General features: G+C 47.4%; 2 protein-coding genes across 2 annotated transcripts; both read right to left on the bottom strand.

The window, feature by feature from the left end:
- Window positions 1-5190: 5190 nt before the first annotated feature.
- Window positions 5191-6159, bottom strand: LOC309600638 (uncharacterized protein; the record flags this gene model as incomplete). The annotated part of the gene is made up of 1 exon (XM_082333089.1): window positions 5191-6159. One exon carries the CDS (start codon window positions 6157-6159, stop codon window positions 5191-5193), a length of 969 nt encoding a protein of 322 aa, XP_082189215.1.
- A 5818-nt stretch (window positions 6160-11977) lies between these two features.
- Window positions 11978-13372, bottom strand: LOC309600412 (uncharacterized protein; the record flags this gene model as incomplete). Its single annotated transcript, XM_082332750.1, has 1 exon — window positions 11978-13372. The coding sequence occupies one exon, from the start codon at window positions 13370-13372 to the stop codon at window positions 11978-11980; it is 1395 nt and encodes a 464-aa protein (XP_082188876.1).
- Window positions 13373-21070: the final 7698 nt, after the last annotated feature.

The raw sequence follows: 21070 nt of genomic DNA, 5'->3' as shown, positions 1-21070 counted from the left end.
AAAACCCTGAAGTCATTGAGTATGAAAAAACCGCCCTTGCAGAGTTTCTTCTTCCTAATAATGCTATGGTAAAGGTGTCTTAACCCAGAGAGGTTCCAGGCACGAACAGACCTGCGTGAACGACCAGTTGAAAACTGGGGAGACATCACTTCTTAGTGAAATGAACTCTCTGTTCTAGCTGTGTTTTGGATGCAAACATGATCTTTCTGGCAGGAAAGGAAGGAGGCAAGAAGATTTTAGTCCCTTTTTATCCCTTTGAGAACTAAATCTTGCTGATTTATGAATAAAAACTTTTGGAAAACAAATTTGAACATAGCAGATCTTCTCCGATTTTTTTTTAATGAAAAAATACTAATACTAATGTTACTGAGCAACCTGATCGAGTTGAACATGTCCCTGCCTGTTGCAGAGGGGTTGGACTAGATGACCTTTAAAGGTCCCTTCCAACCCAAATTATTCTATGATAATGTTATCTAAACTCTACCTGAATAGAGCTTAAAAATGTCTTTTATGCTGGATACCATGTAGCTATATACAGTTAACTGATAATAACAAAATGGCACTACTTTGTTTTTTGTAATAAGAATTCCAATCCCCATAGATATATTTTTAAGGCTGCACATGGTCCAAGTATACAACTAAATAATATCTAGCAGATTTTTTGAGTATTTCATTGGTCAGAGTGGCTTGCTGTTAAACCCCAGCTCATGTTAAAGCAACATTTTAATCAATATAATTAGACTGAGATGAATGGGACTTACCAGCTGTCCAGGAAGAAGTCAAGAGAAATGGCCAGAGGAGCACTGAATCGTTTCAGTTTTATATGCTTTCTTGAACTTCCAGGAAGATGAGACAACCTTTGTGCATGAGGTCTTAATTACTTTCCAAACAATTTTTCCCGCATGTGTAACCCTTATAATTACTATAATTATTTTAACATTGTTTACTGGCATTATTCAATTTTCTGTGGTACATACTGTTACATGCTGCGGGGTTCCCTTTGTATTATATTTTTATGGTCTAAATAAGTTGCTGATGTGATTCTACCACTTCTGTCTGTATGAACGTGGGGATGCAACTTGCTCCAATGTGTTCAGCTTTGACTTAAACACTGACCGCATGAGCAATGGTTTGCAGACAGCAACCGATGTATTGCAGACGTATTGCCTATATCTGCTGCTAGGTGTGGGATTTTAATTCATTCCCCTAAATCCACTGTAGCCTTTAGTTGGAGGCACCGTGGGGTTCATCCCTGTAAGTGGCTCGGAGGAGGGAGGAGTGGAGAACAGGATTTTGCAGACTGCACATGCCCCATTTTTGGTCACAAGGAAACCGATTTGGTTGTTTGCTTCCTGCCCTTTGTTTCACTGACTGTCGTCACAGCTTCGGCTGGGGGACATCATTCTGCTTGGGGATCCTCATTCCTATTCTAGGTACTGACCAGCTGCCAAGTGTCTGGCTCCAATCACCATGCGTGACCAGAAAGCTAAGAAATATAACTTCTGAAGGATGCCCACTTACAGAAGAGAAGGCTGGCAGGAGATAAGGTAATAATTTCTGCAGATAAAATGTAGATGCCAAGGTGAAGGACTTTAGCTGCCATTTACACCTGGTGAGGACAAGAGAGGTCATGAGCTAAAAATGCATCAAGGGAGGCTCAAGTATGGGGAACGTTTTTTAATCACGTGGCTACTGGTGCACAGGAATTGCTGATTTTTTTGTGGAACCTCACTGATTTCCCAAGGATTCAGGTGGATTCTCAGAGTTAAGAGTCGTGTTCAACTCTCATAGGCTTAGCCGAAGCTGCCTTTTAACCCATTTTGACATGATTGCTTTTGAATGCTAACAGAAAGGTTTAATGTTAATGCAAAACGCTTTGAGTTCTCAAGGCTCATCCTGTTTATGAGAACAACTAAGACACTTCCATCAAAAAATGCATATTCTAAAGTTGCTATTAGCCCTGAGGTGTTTGTCTCAGATAACATACTATTAATATTATAACAATAAAACACTTTGCATGCATAAACCAGTAATGAATATTTTTGAAATGCTTTGACATTCCCTGTTGTGTGGAAACCTCACCTCACCAGTCTCTAATTGTCAGGATTATCTTCCTCATCCTCTCACAAAAGACAATGAAAAGTTCACACAAAGTTATCGAAAAGCCAGGTGCCAAATTCATAGCTCACAGTGGAGGCTAACCCCACTGAGCTCTGTTACTAGAGATTGCTGGGAATTTATGTTTAAAATTGTATTTCATATTCTTTGACAATTTCAGGTAGCTTATGGATCTCTCAGTGACTTCTGAACCAATTCCTGATCACACCTTTCTTCCTTAAAAATGAGAAAAGTGTCAGGGAAGATGGAAATTCCTGCTTCTATGCCACTTTACCTGCAGAGCATCCAAATACCCCAAACTGGAAACTCCTTTACACCTCCCAGTCTTCCTTATAGGAAGAAAAGACAGCAAGGTTGCCATTTAAGTTCTAGAAGTTGTTACACCTTCTGCACAAAACCATCTTTGGAAATGGGAGTAGAAACACAACCCTAAACATCTTAAACGTCTTAATAACATGGGCGATGTAGAGCCTGTCCAGCTGGGGGATCCTGCACTAGAACTGCTTTGGGCAGTGGTTGCATGGAAAGGCTGTGCAAAGTAAGCCCAAAAAAAGGCAAAAGCCGCTTTGTAGCCCACCCTGTCACTGTCTGCCTCAGAGTGGAGCCGTCTTTGCTCTAAACACTCATTTGGTGGGTGAAGGTAGTAATAAACTGTCCCGTCAGTGTTTTCTTCTCCAGGGCAAACATACCTAGCTGTCCCAGCCTTTCTCTTCTTGCACCCAGTGCCCTGACCACCACCGGACTCATTCTTGGCTGTCCATGGCTCTTGTGCTGAGCACCCAAAACTGGACCTGGTGGTCTGGATGTGGCCTCCTGAATGCCAGCTGGAGGGGAACCAACACTTTCCTCCTGCCGCTGGCTGTGCGCTGGCTCAGGCAGCCCAGCCTGCCGTTGGCTTTCACCGCCACAAGGATGCAGCACTGCCTCACGTCACCTTTTGGGCTGCCAGGTCCTTTTTTTTGCAGCACTCATGGCCTCTCCAGGAGCAGATCCCACCTAGCAATCCATTTGATGAGGGAGCAGTGGGTCTCCTGCCAGAGCAGGTAGTGGGAGGAGAGGGGGAATAAGAGAGCATAAAAACCATGCTCATGCAGAGAGCCAGTAAAAGTTCGGGCACCATTTAGTGCTTGCTTTGAGATATCAGGTTTTTATATTATCATGTCAGTGGTTACCCTTTATCAGGAGCAAAACCACAGAAACAGAAGCTCAGATTTTCAAAGGGAAACTGTTTTCTGCTGATCAATGCCACCTTGCCCATGCCAACTGAAGGGGATTCTGGATCCTTTTCAGGACCAAGAGTGACTGAGATCAGACCCTTTTAAGCCATGCAAGTGGGATAAATGCAGGTGGGAGGGCTTCCCCTGGGCCTGGGCTGTGCCACTCTTGTGCCTTAATTATGAACCTCATTCTCCCTCTAATGGCTGCAGACCTCCGGGCCTCACCGCCTGTCCTGAGTGTGCTGGTGCCTGGGGTGAGGGAGAGTAGAGAGGAGCCAGGTTTTTAATAGACCTGGTATAAGAGAGGGATTGATTCCATGTGACGTGATCAGGAGGGAGCTACTTGCTCAGGCGTTTCCTCTGTTTTTCATTTAATTCCCCAGGGTTAGTGATTTACCAGAAGTTAAAATGACTTTTCTCTCCACATGGGGAGCAAGATTCCTCCTAATCCTGGAGGACTGCTGGTAGCATCAGTCTCTGTTTTTACGGGCAAAACTATCACTTTATTAGAAAAAGGAGTCTATAGAAATCCTGCTTGGTCTGTTTGGGGTGCTGCAGGGGAAGCCAAGGAGATAGGAGATGGTTTTCCTGCTGGGATTTGCCCAGGCTGAGCAGAGCAAGGCAGCAAAGCAGTGACCGGAGGAGCTGCTGCGTCTCCCACTGCACCTTTAGATGGTGGCAGAGAGCTTCTGCTTCGCCGGTGCTGCCCCAGGAGCACCTCCTGGGAGACGCTGGGGTGTAGGGCAGGTGTGCAAAGACATGTGCTCTGGGACTTTGCCCCTTACGTATATATACTAGGAAACCAAAATATTGACCAAGCACGATGACTATGTCCTGCTGTTTACAAAAATGTTATTGTCAAGGAACAGCTGGAATTGAAAGTTAGTTTTCCCTCTGCTTGCAATTGTATAACCACAAACTATTGATGCTGATCACCCATCCGATGCAGACAGGGCCAGCTCAGGGTCACAGCATCAGAAGAGACCTTCTGCAGCACCCTCTCTCCCTCCTGCTGTGCCAGGGACTGTCCCACACAACCCATTTCATAATCTGCTCAGCAGTGGTCTGTCCAGGGACAAAATTGCAGAGCAGGGGACACCCGGGGGAAAGCTTGTCCTGGTCCCAGGGTGCAGGACTGAGAGCTCTCCTGTGTGACCTGTGTGCAAACAGGGTGTGCTCCCCTGCGATGCTGGTGTGACCGAGCTAAGCCTGGATAGATGGCAAACTCCTGTCTGAGGACTACTGATGAGTCTCATTGCTTTAGTCAAGCCTTCTTCTAAATACCACCCTGCACTGCTGCTTTTACTGCGTCTCTGTGTAACTTTTCAACACCAAGATCTGTTCCCACAGATGGCAAATCTAGTCCTAAAAGCTTGATTACTGCCATTATTTTACACAAAAGAGTGGTATAACAACAGGGAGTAGTTTTTTTCCAGTAGTAGGTATTAGAAACCATTTTTAAAAATTGAAAATAAATCAGACAGAGAGCAGGAATCCAGCTGCAACTTGAGTTTAATATGACTGGTACAACCCGCAAATATAATTGATTCAGTAACAGTAAAAACCTCTCGAGGTGTGAACACTGTAACAGCATTGTATCGGTTTGAAGTTCAAAGTCTGAGCAGCAGCTCAGAGTTGCTTTAACTTCTCACTAGCATCTTTTCTGTTGCAGGAATAACTTAAGTGCGGTCAAAAAAGAAAGGCAATGCACTCTATGAGTTTAACATGGATACAATAAGGGGTAAAATAAGGCCAAAGCTTCTCTGGGGGTTCGGAATGGGAACAGGGGGGAGAAAAATAACCTCAGACCTCAGCTACATAGCTTGCTGTTTTCACAACTACGTCTTTATCTGCTTTACCACAGACATTTTGAAGCACAGCGGCTCTTCTTGGAGTGGCTTGAACGTTTCACTCCCCCTGCGTGATGCTGCGTCGAGTGGGTGGCCCGTGGGTAGAGGCACTTGGACTTGCTTAGGTGTTGTGTCGATGAGCTCTTGTGCTTGGCTCCCTCCTGCAGCAGCGAGCATTTGACTGCGTGTTGCTGCGAGGAGCACTCCTTTATTCCCTGCCCAGGGGGGCACTTGGGCACATGTGGCTGCGGCAGACACTTGGTTACACACTGCTGCGAGGAGTAGGTGGTGATGCACTCCTGCGTCGGGTAGCCCTTCATGCACTTCTGCTGGGGGAACCCGCTCACGTACTCCTGCAGGAAAGACTGCGTTACACACTGCTGCGGCGGGCACTCAGTGACTCCCCGCAGCGGTGGGGAATAGCTGCTGGTCATCCCCCGCGGGGACTGGTGCTCCGTGCCGTACCGCTGCGACGAGCATTTGGATATCTTCTGTGACCTGCATTCGTCCTTGCACGAGGACGAGTACTTGATCCCACATGGTGGGAACTTGACTTTGCCCGGCTCTGGGCACCTGGGTGCACATGGTGGGAGGCTCTTGGCCACCCGCTTTTTTTCAGGGCAGCTGGTCTCACAGGGCTGGAAACAGGGCTGCATCGTGCTCAGCTTCAGGCTGGGCTTCCTGCAGGGCAGCAGGTGAGTGGTCTCACAAGGCTCAGGGTACAGCAGGACACACTGCTGTACATAGGGCTGACAAGACAGCAGAGATGTCTGGGTCACGCTTGGCTGTTGGCACACGTAAGTGAAAGGTTGCGTGTAGCTTTGCCATCTTGGCATCGGGCTCTTGATCACGCTCACTGGGTGGCATGTGTTACTGCACGCATCAGACTGGGGCGTGCACTGCTGGATGCTTTCGGTGATATAGCTCGATCCCGGCAGGTACAGATGTTTATACCGCTCCCCATAATAGTGCATGGTCATGCAAGGCGCTTATGCCTGAAAGAAGCAGGAAAAAGACAGACAGTTCACATAGGCATTGGCTATTTTTTGTGATGCAGGACTTGGAGTTTCTCTGCAAGCATCTCAACATGGCAAGCCCACACCCTAGCTCTCCTGAAGGTCAGAGGCTCTCGGTCACTCAAGACCAGGCTGCGATTAGCCAGGGGAGGACAGGAGTGTCTGTTCTCAGCTCATGCCCCCACACACTTCTCTTAAGAGCCCAGAAACAACCAGGGATTGGAGCCAGGCAAACTAGGGAGTTTTCATGCTGCCCTTCAAAGACCAGCTAAGTGTCCGTCAAAGCATTTCACCAAGGAGAAGTGACATTACGACCTTACTTATGACATTATGTCTTACTTCCTGGAAACCTCCTGTGTCCCCACTGGGACGTCCTTTCAAGTTTATGTCCTGTAACTCCCAAGCACCAGAGATGAAAGGCAAGCCAAAATTAAAGGTGTGTCCAAGTTGTATTACTCAGGCGTGGCTACAGTTCACACGGGCAAACCCAAGCTGAGGTTAAATTAGCCAGCTGAGGGTAAGGATAGGTTTGTGGCAGCACGAAGCTCAGCACGTACAACCTGCCTGCCTGCCGATTCACGGTCCTACAGGGGTCTGCTGGGCTGGCAGCATGCAATTACAGGCTCTGAGCTTGCTACCGTAGCATCAGCTTCGCTGCCTCTGCAAGCCTTGCAGTCCCAGCTTCATACTATTGTGTAGGCATCTTCAAGAAAAGAAAAGAGGAAATACAACAGGATTGTTTCTAAGTATTTGATGAAACTATATCAGGAAAGGAGAAGCTATCAAGGCAAAATCTCAGCTGGTGTTAACTGGTCAAGTTTCACTGAGCTGAGAGAATTACACCCATTTAAAGCAGCCTCCAGCCCTGCCCTACAGTCATACCAAGACACAGTGTCCTGGTTTTGTTACGGTAACCTGAAGACCCACTGTCAAAATGCCTGGCATAGTAGCTCTGATGATAGTGAAACCTCATCCTGGCAGCCCCTGTGCAAGCAGCACGAAGGGGAGTCTGGCTGAGAGCGCGTCCCTGGGGAGGGGACAAGGCGGCACCACCTGGAGGTCCCCGCTTCCCTCCTGAAACCGCTGTGAAATGTCTCACTTTGCCTTGGCCCTGGGAGTCGTAGGAGAAACCATCCCACATCATTCCCCACTCTGGAAAACACCAGTTTCAGGGAGTTTTCTGAGTTCTTAACAGGATTATTTTGAGCATAACAGGTACCGGAACCACTGACATGTGAAAGGTACTCTCATGAAAAATGTTTTTTTCATTTCAACATTGGTTGGAGATTAAGGCATACAATTTAACGACAGTGAAGAAACTGCATTTTCTGAACACCCCTAGTTCTGTCTATAATTACAGTAAGGCGTTTTATCTTCCAAAAGCCTATCACTGGGTGACTATTAGCAATAACAATGCTGTGTGTTACTACCATTAGGAAAACTTATTATCAGTACGATTATCATAATCATCCACTAACAAAAACAACCTGCTGAAAAACAATGATAGCAATTGCTACTACTACATGTACAATGCTAAAGTATCTGGTGATGCTCACCAAGATATAAAGCTTCTAACGTAGGGGGGATGATTTGCTTCCAGGGGACTGTTTGCATCTCAGACTTATTTTTATCATTGTTAGCCTAGACAGAAATTTTAACATGTTCAGACTTAGCTAGAGAGTCTCTCTGCTGACTTTCACATTGGCACTGAAGTTGGTCAGCTTCTTACTATTCTCTGAAAAGTTTCTTTGTTTAAATTCCATTAAAAGACAGCAAATTTCTCCATGCCACTTCCTTTAGAGGAGTTGCCTTTTCGCTTGCAAGCTCTTATCTGACTCCTGCCAGCATCGAGCCCTTTATGTAGTCAATAGCCTCCTTCGGACTAGAACTAACAGAAAGCGTAGAAAAGCCCACAAATCCCACTCCTGACTTCACAGTCCATCTGGAAGTGCTTTCCCAATATTCTTCAGTTTAGCACGGAGGAGATGCTCCAGCTGTTAGAGCCGTGCATGCGGTGCTGAAGGCAGCATCCCCCAGAGGATACTTCTCCGCAAGTACACAGGCAGGACCTCCGCCTGCTCCGGCCACCCAGGAATAAAACAGCATTTCAGGAGCTCCATTAAAAGCCAGACTTACCCACTTCATCAGTGAGAACAACCGGAGAGAAGTGCCTAGGAGAGCCCCGCGATGGCAGAGCATTTATACAGTGAATAAGTGCCCTAGGGGAGTGAGGCGGTTTGGCTGGGTGATGCTCTAATTGCCTGCCAGTCCTGGCCGAGCCACGTGCAGCTTCGCGCTGGTGGGAATGGCTGTCCTTGCTCTGCAGGGCTGCCATTGCCGGCCGGCACTGCTGGGACATCTGGCTTACCTGTGAGCTTCATAAGGGGGAACCTCCTGATCCAACATGCTGAACCAGTGAAGCCCCTGGCAGGCCAAGGACACCCTGGGCAGGGGCTGCTCGTGGCCCTCACACTATGAATGCAGAATGCCAAAGCATCCCTGCCTGCCCATTGCAAATCCAGGCCAGCTAAAACGCACCTTTCCACCCAGAAAAAGACTGCAGTTGAGACCACCAAAGGCACAGCCCAAGGGACTCCTCATTTCCATGGGAGCTGCATACATAAGTCCCTTCAGTGCCTTTGAAAACACCGTCCAGGAAGGACTCTCGGCGACTTTTTGCAGACCATAATTACTGTGGCATGCAGACTTCCTTCACTCACACAGGGAACCCAGGGAAGAGACGGATGATTGGAACTGAGAAAGCCTTGGGCTAAGGGCAAGACAGCTGCTAAAAAGGACTTGCTGCAAAGTGAATAACCTGCCGAAAGAGGTGACGCTTTCCCGGCACAACAAAGGGGAGAAGGGACGAGCAGGAGCACTGGGGCAGCCTTGGGAAAGGTGGCTGAATCAAACCGGGCTCGTGTCCTGAAAATACAAATCACATTTCCTGCTCTGCTGCACAGTCTCTGCACCAGTCATCCCTCCCTTTGTTCCCTGTTTATGCCACGAATAAACCCAAGGGGAAATTAACAGTGGCATGAGCGTAAGTGCCAACAGAGAATGCATTTTTACATAGTCATATCTGTGTAAGCAAAGGCCCTGACAATTTTTTTTCCTTTAATGCAAATCTGACATCTATGAATTGGGTTCCAGCATGCTGGGAATTCAGGTGAGATCCTACACATTGAAATAAAAAGAGGTGAAATAAATTAAATTTTAATGGAGTAGGTGGAAAAATTCTCACCGATATGAAGCACCGGGGATGCTGCTGGGTTGCCATCCCGGGAGGTATTTAAAAGACGTGTGGACGTGACACTTAGGGACATGGTTTATTGGTGGACTCGGCAGTGTTACGTTTATGGTTGGACTTGATGATTTTAAGGGTCCTTTCCAACTTAAATGATTCTATGATTTGAAGCAGAATATTGACTTCTGGCTTATGAACCACTGAATAAATTTTCTATTTCTGTTTTCACCAGAAAATCCAGAAGCCTGAAGGTAGGTAGGTTATTTACATTTCTGATTTTCCAACAAAAGAAAAAATCTCCCTCAGTATTATAGAAACTAATACAGACAAAGTGCATGTTTTCCCAGTTAATGTCAACATTTCAAGAGCTACAAAAACCAAAGGGATGAATGCTTTCTCTAGGCTTATCTTGTTTTCCACAACTGAAGACAAAAGCACTGAATCCAACCTGAATTCCTCTGTCTATTGCATTTCACTCTCCTGAACTAAAATGCCCTTTTTAATGTTAAATGATCTGACCCAAGATTTTAGGAATCAAGCTGGTGTCAGAGAGCAGGTAAGCAGATTAATACAATTTTTATAAGCTCCATAAATCCAGCTTCTGTGCAAGCTCCAGATCAAGTAGCCTTCAAGTAATGCTAATATTCAATTTAGTGTTTCCAGTGCAGGTAGCAAAATATTAGCCTGATGATAACATCGTGCCCTGTCATCCAAATGTTCTTAATTAGCATCTGTAAAGTCCTTTCATCTCAGAGAGACGCACAGTGCCACATGGGACATTGTTGTGGGGGCTGTTATTATTCCCAATTAAGCACAGGGGAAACTGAGGCACATTGCGCTGTGGTCACTTGGCAGCACAGCATGAGTCAGAGCCAGGGTCAGAACCAGACTCCAACGCAACCACCTCCAAAACAAGCCTCGTGCTCCAGCGGCCACGCCACCCCTGCGAGATGAGGTCCTGTGCCACCCAGGCACCCACCACCCAGGAGGATTTTCCTAACGATCCCCTGGGCTCTGGCTCCTATGGGAAAGCCACAATGATGTGACAGCTCCTCAGAAGGCCACACCGTTGCTCATATCTTGGTTTTAAAGGGGACACAAAACATTGGGTTGTGAGAGCATCCCTGGCTCTGCAAGGCAGAAGGAGAGCCGTGGTCACTGCTGCTCTTGCATGCTGCCACACCGGGCCAAAGCATCGTCACCGGACATTCAGCAGAAGGTGTGAAAAGGGTCTGCTCCCCCATGACCCACTGAGCACCCTGAGGAAGCAGCCAGATGCCACCTTGACGTTGCTAGATGCTCAGGTTTTAGCGACATCCTTGCCTTCAGAGGACAGCCCGTGGTGGCACCCCAAGGTCACCGAAAAAGGGTGGAGCAGGGCAGGATGCAGGGCAGCGTCCCGGCCCCAGTCACACCCTCCTCTTCGTCTTGCGACACTTGTTTTTGCCCTCCAAATACGCATGATCTACTTAGTGTGAGCTACTACTCATTTTCCTAATGATAGGGTATGTTACAGGATTTTTGTATTTTTCAGACAGGAGTGCACTATGTTTAATAAAGAACCACCAGAGGATAAAAAGACAAGATATTTAATCTGAGGTCAGACAATTATATTTATTTAAGCATATGTATATGTATAATATAAGTATACATATAGATACATATGGTTTGTTTTCAATACAGCGCAGAGTACACATCTTCAGGCAGCATAAAGAATACAGTTAATCAGTTTTATAGCTCAAACATTTATAAAATAGTCGTGCTACAACTTTCAGTGTTATTTCAAAGACTTTCTTTTGTTTCAAGTTGTGTTTTCAATATTAATTAAAGCAACCAAGTGAATAAAAATGTTCATGTATAAAATTTCAGCAAGGACCGACTTCTCCGAGTCAGAAATCCTGTCTTGTTTGAGGACTCTACTGAAGTCAACGCAGAGTCAGTGTTTTAAAGCAGCCGGGATTTCTGGCCACCTTCCGAAATGAAGGCCGTTGGAGTAAGATTTGTATACCGTTTGCTTAGCAAATTTACATTTGGCTTCCAAATCTGTGAGGGACAACAGCTATTTTGCAGAACTCGCAGCCTCATGGAGTACAAATTAACATGAACATTGTCTCCCAAGGCCAGGACTAAACCTGGAGCCGGGCACGGGCCAGCCCTCCGCTGGCCGCACTGCTGGTCCTCTTGATGCTGTCATGATCTGGATGCCTTGGACTCCTCATTTATTTTTTTTTTTAATTTAAAAAAAAAAAAATCACTATTCCTTTCGCTTAGGTGAGAATTTAATAACATCCCACTAAACTATGCCTTGTAGCAGATTAAGGTACAAGCCACAGGCACCTGGAGTGCAGCCATGGAAATAGTATCACACCCTGGCCCAAAGTAGAGCTGAGCTACAGGGGAAATACTGGAAAACAGAGATAAAGCAGACTTAAGCAACAGGAACTAGTCGGCAGGTGGTACGAGGAGATAAATAACCCCTGCCCCCAAGCTGTACCTCACTTTTTCTGGGGACCTTTGCCCCGCTCCTTTTTACCAGGGCCATTTGGATGCAGAGCAGTACTTCTTGGAGTGACTCGAAATTTTTACTCCACCTGTCTGACATTTCTGTGGGACACATTTGGGTGCACACTGCTGCTGTGGGACACACTTGGTCACACACTGCTGCTGTGGGACACACTTGGTCGCACACGGCTGTGGGGCACACTTGGTGGCACATTGCTGCTGTGGGACACATTTGGTGGCACACGGCTGTGAGACACACTTGGTCACACACTGCTGCTGTGGGGCACACTTGGTGGCACACGGCTGTGGGGCACACTTGGTGGCACACTGCTGCTGTGGGACACACTTGGTGGCACACGGCTGTGGGGCACACTTGGTCACACACTGCTGCTGTGGGACACACTTGGTGGCACACGGCTGTGGGGCACACTTGGTCGCACACGGCTGTGGGGCACACTTGGTGGCACACTGCTGCTGTGGGACACAGGTTGTCTCACACTGCTGTGGGACACATTTGGTCACACACTGCTGCTGTGGCACACACTTGGTGGCACACGGCTGTGGGGCACACTTGGTGGCACACTGCTGCTGTGGGACACAGGTTGTCTCACACTGCTGTGGGATACAAATGGTAGCACAGTTGGTGGCACACTGCTGCGGGACACACTTGGTCACACACCTGGTCGCACATTGCTGCGGGATGCACGTGGTGGCACACTGCTGCGGGGCACAGGAGGTCACAAACTTGTGCGAGACACACTTGGTTGCACACTGCTGGGGGACACACGTGGTGACACACCTGGTCGCACACGGCTGCTGCGGGGTGTACGTGGTCACACACTGCTGCGGGATGCACTTGGTCGCACACTGCTGCTGTGGGATGCCCTTGGTCAGGTATGGCTGCTGTGGCACACACGTGGTCACGCACCTGGTCGCACTCTGCTGCCGCGGGATGCACTTGGTCGCACACTGCTGCTGGGGGGCATAGGCGGTCACACACTTGGTCGCACACTGCTGCTGCGGCACACACTTGGTTGCATACTGCTGCTGTGGCATGCACTTGGTCACACAAGGCTGCTGCGACACACCCTGGGTCGCGCACTGCTGCTGCGGCACGCAAGTTGTCACACATCGAGTTACACATGGCTGCTGTAGGATGTGCTGGGTCACACACTGCTGCTGCGGCACACACTTGGTTGCATACTGCTGCTGTGGCATGCACTTGGTCACACACTGCTGTTGGGAGAAGCTGGAGGACATGATCCGCTGCCGGGGGATGCAGGGGGTCACATGCTGTGGGATGCACAGTGTCGAGCGCCAGGTAGACACTGGTGGGTGTCTGGCGGTGTACATCGGCGGGCACTTGATGGGGATGGGTTCCTGGTAGACTGGAGGGAGGCACTGCTGTAGGTAGCACGACATCTCAGCGAGGCTTCGGCAGGACTGGACCGACACATGAGAAAGCAGAGCTTTTAGACAGGCAGCCGGCTGAGTTTCTCGCAGTCCCACGGCTGCCCGTGCCGCAGGACTGGCTTGCTTCACAGGGTGCCGGAGACATGTCCCGCCTATGCCACGGTCTCAAAACCATGCCAGCAGCAGCCGAGGACCCAACCCATCATTTTCAACTCAGAAACATGGCACTAAGTCAAACAGTGGGGAAATTCAGAGACACGTAGCACTAAATATCTCCCCAGAGTGCAACTCCCCATCACCTGGACCTCCACAGGGGAGAACTGATCTTGGAGGTCAGCAGAGTAATGGCTGATCTCAGAGCTGCCTTTCAATCATTAAATCCAGTTTTCCCCTTCTGCTTTTGGTTGGCGACAGCCTCTGACCTCTTGCTGATGCATCAAGAAAAAAGCCCAACTGAGAAACAAACTCTGAACCTCTGGCCACATCTGCCATAGCAGGGGAGGCAAAGAGCACCCAAGGCACCGCTGCTTGGTGATCCCATCGCACCGCGGGCAGGCAGAAGTTCCCAGCTCAGTCCCAGCATCACAAAGTTCATTCTCATTAGGGAACCAAAGCCAATTAAAGGGTAGCGATACCACAACTGAACACAAACCTGCTTACAGCTCTTCTAGCATTATGTTCCCTGATACACCAAAGCCGCTCTGACTGTTGTCAGCACCCTCAAAAGCAAACAACAATAGCAGCACCCCGATTACTGCTAACAACCTTTCCTCACATCTTGCAGGAGTGTCTCTCGGGCTCAGATGCCCACCTGGAGACACTGTAAGAGAGTGCACTCCCACTCCAACACAGCAATTCAAACCAACTAGTTTTAAAAACTTTTCCCATAGAGCATTTTTATATGTAAAAAAACAGAAATAAATCTGCATTTCAGCAGCTACAGAGGCTCAGCACAGACCAGACTTACCCAGCTCCCTGGTGAGAACAGCTTTGTGATGTGACCAGTGAGCCCTAATAGAAGGAGAGCTTTTATATAGCTACTAAACGTGCCTTGCAGGTATGAGGTACCCACGACATATCCTATTAGCTCCTATGCAAAAGCTGTCCTGTGTGCAGGACTCGCAGTGACTAGCATCAGTGTACTCATCCCTGAGGATGAGTAGTTGAATGTCAGCTCCTCATAGTAAGAGTAATTACCTTTTGTACAATCCTCCCTGGCATGGTAAGACTGAAAGGTATTTGCAGAGGCAGGCAGCCGTGGCATCCCCTGCCTCAGGGGTTTTGCAAGGCAGAAGAGCACCCAATAACATACTGTTATGGCTTTCCAGAGATCTCACAGTCCCTGGAAATGTCCTGGTGGTCCCCAGAAACAGGGTCATCCCATCACTTGGCCTCTTTCCACACACACATGTCATTGGCTTCATGCCATGAGGGCTGCTCTGACCCCTCCATGTCCTTCTCTAACTTTAGTCCCTGGTTAGAGCTGGCAGCGCTTCTCATCTGCCCTACAATGCGCAGCAGCCGGGGTCGGTTGTGTGCGCAGGCTGGACACAGGGCTCTGAGGAAAAACAGGAGCTCCTAGTAAAGTTCGAATCACCCCCTTGGGTGGGTGCAGTTCATCATCCCCAGAGAACTTCATTTTTAGCTCACGTAGCTCTGGAGAGCACCTGGCTGTTGCTGTCCCGATGCTCCCGTGATTCCAACGCAATCACCTGTTATCAGAGCAATGGGAATACACCGTCCAGTGACTCTCAGATGAGCGGAAAAGATGAGCTACAGTCACGTTTGATTGCAGCTCTTGCACAAGAAGTTCAGCTGTCAAAGCTGTGACCGGCAGCACGACAAGGCACAAAAAGCACCGGGAGCAGATAAACTTCCTCCAGTCCCGCAGGTGACTTTCTCAGTGAGTCAACTTTTTATTGTAAACTGTGCACAGATTAAAGAAACTAGTTAGAAAACTGGGAGATTAATTTTTTGAAGTCACTGAAGATCTAATCAATGCTTTAATGTGTACTTCGACACATGAAATAACCCCCCAAAGTGACAATTTCTTCCTGCTGACTCCAAGGAGAGCTGAGGGGGACCAGCGCAGAGGAGTGCTCTGCCCCACCAACATCTAGCACTGGCTGAGATGAAACCCAGTTCCTGAGGATGGTTATTAAAACCTGTGGTTTCTTGTGAACTAGAGAAATGGCTCTCCCCAGGTGGTTTTTGAGGCAAAGAAAAAGGTCCATAAATAATTTTGTTATGAAACTGAATAAAGTTTAGGAAGTCTTGTACAACTATGCCCCACACCAGCAAGAACCACAGGGTGAAATGCTCCCTTTACCATAGGCTTCTCCAGCAAGAATGAATCCTGACCTTTGCTGGTCAGCACTGAGTGTGTTCGTCTTTGCCTGAACCACAAGAAATGTGGTTTTGTTGTGGCATCTCGCCTGCAGAAATTGGTTCTTTGATCCAAAGCCATAACCCTTCATTGCTTTTTAGCTCCGAAGGTCGTAGGTGTGTTCCTCCCTGTTAACCAAAGTGAGCGGTTCACATTTATATTATTTTTATACTTGTCTGGATGCAGGCACTACCCTAACCTTCAAAGAAATCCTTATTTCATTCCATACTTGACTGAAACCCCGCAAGTACCTACCCAACTTACTGAAAGCCCAGGTGAACTTCAATTATTCGATCACAACAATAACTTGTCGTTCATGTTTATACCCAGCAATATCTGTAAGACTACATGTATCTAAACCCTCTTAATCAGTACACTCCAAAACTACAGAATCAAAGAAAGAAAGAAAAACCCCAGAAACCCAGTTAGGCTCCATTTTAACTTTGGCAGCATAGCAACTTTGGACACTTTCACTATGTAACAATTTAATGAGTGTTTTGCTTTCACATGACAATGTCTGTCAAAAACGTGTGCTTCTGTTGTCATCATCTGTGTGTATTCTGGTCGTATTCACCTTCTTCCCACAAGCCAGTCCTGCCCTGCAGTGGTTGCCAGCTAAGAAAATCTCCTGCGCTTTTTTAACGTGCCTGACTCAACCTGGAAAACAGCACAAGATGAAGGTGGGAAAAGAAGTTAAAACAGGGCTGTGGCACTAAGAACTACGAAGAGGGAAGCTGAAAAACATCCTGTAGGAGACGCCAGGTGAGACATTAGGGAATCCACCACCTTCCCTTTAATAAGTCAGGAATGCAAAGGAGCACTGTCACAGTGCAGCAATTATGGAGCGTGAGCCAATGCACCAGGAATGCAAAGCTCCCTGCTGGCTCCAAATATAGAAATTTGGCAGAAGAACAAGCCAGCCAGAAAAGAAGATAGAAGAAACAAAGTAAATTGGCTAGGTGTGATCTGGGATATTGAGTTGAAACCTCAAGTGATGTAAAATTAGCTTTGCTCCATTAACGGTAACAGAAAAATACCGATAAACTAAGCAAGGAGCTATAAAGCAGGAGGGAGCTACAGTGGGGAGCTGTTAAGCATGAAAACTAGTGCATAGTGAAGGACATGTGATAGGCTACGACAGCAAAGCCAAGGAAGAGAGTCCTCCCTTGAAGAAATAGATCCACCTTGAAGAAGTACCTACATGGGTCTGTGATGGCCATTTCCTCCAGTGTCTCCAAGACAGCCATTTCCTCTAGCCTCGCCAAGGCATGGCCCTGTCCTCCAACCTTGACAAGGCATGGTCGTTTCCTCCAGCCTCATCGAGGCATGGTAATTTCCTCCAGTCTCATCACAGCATGGCCATTTCCTCCAGCCTCACCAAGGCATGGACATTTCTTCCAGTCTCACCAAGGAATGGCTATTTCCTCCAGCCTCATGTAGTTAAGGACATGGGTTAGTGGTGGACTTGGCAGTGCTAGGTTAATGGTTGGACTCGATGATCTTAAGGGTCTTTTCCAACCTTAACGATTCTATGATTCCTTCAGCCTCACCAAGGCATGGACATTTTCTCCAGTCTCAACAAGGAATGGCCATTTCCTCCAGCCTCATGAAGGCGTGGCCATGTCCTCCAAACTCGCACCGCATGGACGTTTCCTCCAAGCTGTGCAAACCACTGGAGTGCAGCACTCGCACACGCAACCACCTCCTGCAACAGCCTTGCAGAACCAGATACTGGTAGCTGGGAAACTGCCTTCAGATGCACTCTCTCTCCAGGAAAACAGCTTAAACTGGCAGCCTGTGAACTGGACCCAGCCCAATGCCTTTGTGTCATAGGACCCTACTGTCTGAATGCTCCTTATCGTACCAAGGCGCTGGCATGAAGTTAAATCTGCCTTGCCAATGCTCCCTGCAGCCCAGCCACAGCGTCCTGTTCCTACTGCTGTAAAAGCCAGTGTCTTATTCCAGCTGCTCACATGTACGTGTGCTTCTGGGCATTGAGAACACACACTGAAAGGGTAGCTGGGCTGCACGTTGTGTTCTTCACAGGAGAGTGCGTCTGTTCAGCCGATTGCTGCAGGGCAGTAAGGTGCGTGCAGGGAGCGGAGGGCGGAGGATAAAGGAAATAGAGAATAAGCAGAGATCGCACTTCTATTGTATCAGACTTGTAATTAGAAAGCAGCACACAGGCTGTAGATAATAAAACTTAACTTATTATTAGCCCAGCAAGCAGTAAATTTGCAGTCTTGCTATTTCAATGATTTAACAGCACTGAAGGCAAAATACTAACCCCATCATGCATTAGAATGAAATGCTCCTCACTTTGACTCCTTCTTGCTTCATTTTAAGAGTGTTTTATTATTTAATGAACTCTTGCTGTTCTGCAATTAGTAGCCCCACACACCTCTTTGTTCTGGTTGCTACCAGGTTCAGCAGAGGTTAGTCTCTGTAGAAAATCTGACTACATCATCATAATAGCCCTGGTGACTTTTAAAATACTTAAGATGAGCTGTGGAGTTGCAACACAACTTTCTCTCTCCCCAGCGCCCATATCCTTTAGCTACACCATCCATTAGCTGGGCTTCCAATGCAAGAGAAACCTGGGCACCGAGGTATGAACTCAAAGCTTGATTGCAGCCACAGCTGTCCCCTCTGCAGCAGCAACAGACGTTATTTCAAAGGCACGAAGCCCCCAGCAGCACAACTCCAGGGACTGGGAGCACCTCTGCTCTGAACGGGGAAGCAGCATGTGGTCGCCAAGGCACCCAGCTGCAGAAGATGAAGCTGTGAAATATATCTAGTAGAGCCTCTATCACACCAGCAACGAGAATGTGAAGTTTCCATGGCATGCCCCAGATTTTGTTCCTCTGCCATCATTTTCCATATGCAGGAGCTACTTTGGCTTGGGAGGCCATTGACTCGGCTTCTGGTTCTGCTGTTGTTCCAGGTGTGGCACAGAAATGAGAGCTTGTGGTGCCTTGGGTGGTAGTGGGCATTTCTTGGTTTCTGGTTTTGGTGTAAAAAGCTCCTCAGGTTTCTTTTCTTTTTGGCTGTTGCCGTGTCTGGCTCTGCCACTGCTGGGTGACCGGTGCTGGCTCCAGCATGGCTTTGCTTACTGCAGGTGGCAAAGGGGCTGCTTGCTTGCACTGCTGCTGGTTTAGCTGGGAGGACAGCCTTCTTGCAAGCCAAGGACTGAGAAAAACGTTATAGGAAAAAAGAAAATCCAGTGTTTTTGAGGAAATAAAAAATTGCTTCAGCTCCTGAAATTTAATCTCAATTAATTCCATTTGCAAACGGAAGAGTCTGAAATTGCCATCACCAAACTCTAATCCGACAGTACAGTAAGTCATGTTATGGCAAGTCTAATTAACGGTATTTAATAGATTCATCGGAATCAAACTTACCCAACCCACCAGTGAAGCAATGAATCCATGCAAAGACAGTGTAACAGACTTGGGAATCAGAGAGGTCCTTATATACCCCAGGAGCCCTACCTACCAGAAAGGCCTGTGCTGTACATGATGTACTTTTTTTCACAGCTCCAGAACACCCCAAATTGCAGAAACAGGTATTTTTTCCTGACCTTTGGGAGAGAAAACTCCCCACTCCTAGGCATTTTCTATTTTAGCAGCAGAAGGCTGTTGTGTTGGCCACACCTGAAGCATGAAAGCTTGTTCTTATTCGGATGTTTTCCACATGCTCTGCTCTGAAGCCCCATGGCTTCAGTCCTGCCAGAAACAACAACAAAAATAACGCAGGCAGCAAATTCACACAGAAATTCAAAATGTGAGGCCTGAACCGCAGGGACATTCAAGGTCTTTTCTGACTTCTTTAGAAACATAAAGCAACCTTAATCCAAATGCATGCAGTGCCCTGAGAACCTCCCTGTTGCACCAGGCACCTGCCTGACCACCATGGAGCTGATGCTCCAGCAAGCTGGTATTTTGTCCCCTTCCAAGAGAGCAGGGAAGCCTGAAAGGTGGCACTGTACCCCAGCTCCCTGTTCTCCAGCAGCACGCAAAGATGAGCACAAAGCTAGAGTGACCCCCAGGCTGCTCTACTTTACAATTGCACATCCTGGTGTAAGGGCGAGAAAAGGCTGATGACAAGCTAAACTCAGTTCTAAACAAGTTCATTCCTGAGCTCGAGGTGCATGAATGAAGCAATTGAGAATTAGGCTCTTTGATGTGATGGCTGACTGGAAAGTGTTCCTGTTGTGCCCAATGGGTTTTCAATGAGGCAATCTGTTGCACTCAGAAGAACAGTGAGTCTGCGAAGCAGTTAGGAATAAATTTAGGCAGGGAATTAGAAGAAGATTATCAAGAAGCAGTGCAGGGAGACTCTGGAATAGGCTGCCAAATCAGAAAACTGGAATCAAAATATGGAACAAGCTTTAAGATGGAGGCTGGTGAATTTATGGAAGAAGTTTTATAACTATGAATGCAGAGTCACAGACTTAACTCAGTGATTCAGCCACGTGCATCTCTTGAGAGTTGTTAAACTAATCCACTAATCTAGGTTTAATAGGAAGCCCTCTGGTTCCTGGGAAGCTCAGGTGCTGCACTGTGGCAAAAACGAAGAGGAATCACTCATGAAATAATAGGCAGAAAAAGAAAAATTGAAGCATGGATACTTCATAGCCAGTACTTGGATACTACAGCATTTGGTTATCCCTGTGGGTGACGAACTTCTTGTCTTCTGTCACATGATTTGACACAGTCTCCAGCACTATGAGAGCAGATGCTTTAGTGACTGGACTCACAGGCAGACAGACCGATACTAGGAAATTCAGTAACAGGTAATTAAGGCTTTTGTCTCGTGAGATGAGTTAATCAAGATGTCCACCCTAAAATGATGACAGCCACAATAATAAAGAACAAGATGGGGTGTTAACAAAACAGGGTCTAATTAAGCCATAAGGGCGAGCCACGTCTTGGGAGATCCAGTTCAGCAACTTCTGAATCACACCAAGACATGAAATCCAGGAGTGCAATAGTTTCCTCAGACCATTTTCTCTGTGCACAAAGGTTCAAAGTACCGGACGGAGAAAAACCCAAGAGCATGCATGCAGACGTGAGGCGAGGATCACAGCGAGCATTTCGCATCCTGAGCTGAGGTTGCCTGCAGTGGTCTTCACTTCTAAAAAAGCTGATCCTTCTTTTCAGACTGAAGCAATACAGCTTCAGGACCCTTAGAGATATTGAGACACTCATCTCAATGATAAACCAGATAAAGTTGACAGCTACAGACCTCCATTTGGAGCTGCTAGCATAACTGCTGCATACCTCCCAGGGCATCTTAGACTTTTGGGGACTGATGGACTG

This window comes from Platalea leucorodia (assembly GCF_965183815.1).
Source record: "Platalea leucorodia genome assembly, chromosome: 24".
NCBI lineage: Eukaryota > Metazoa > Chordata > Aves > Pelecaniformes > Threskiornithidae > Platalea > Platalea leucorodia.
Note: the sequence above shows the minus strand (reverse complement) of the source record. Positions and strands in the feature narration are given on the sequence as shown.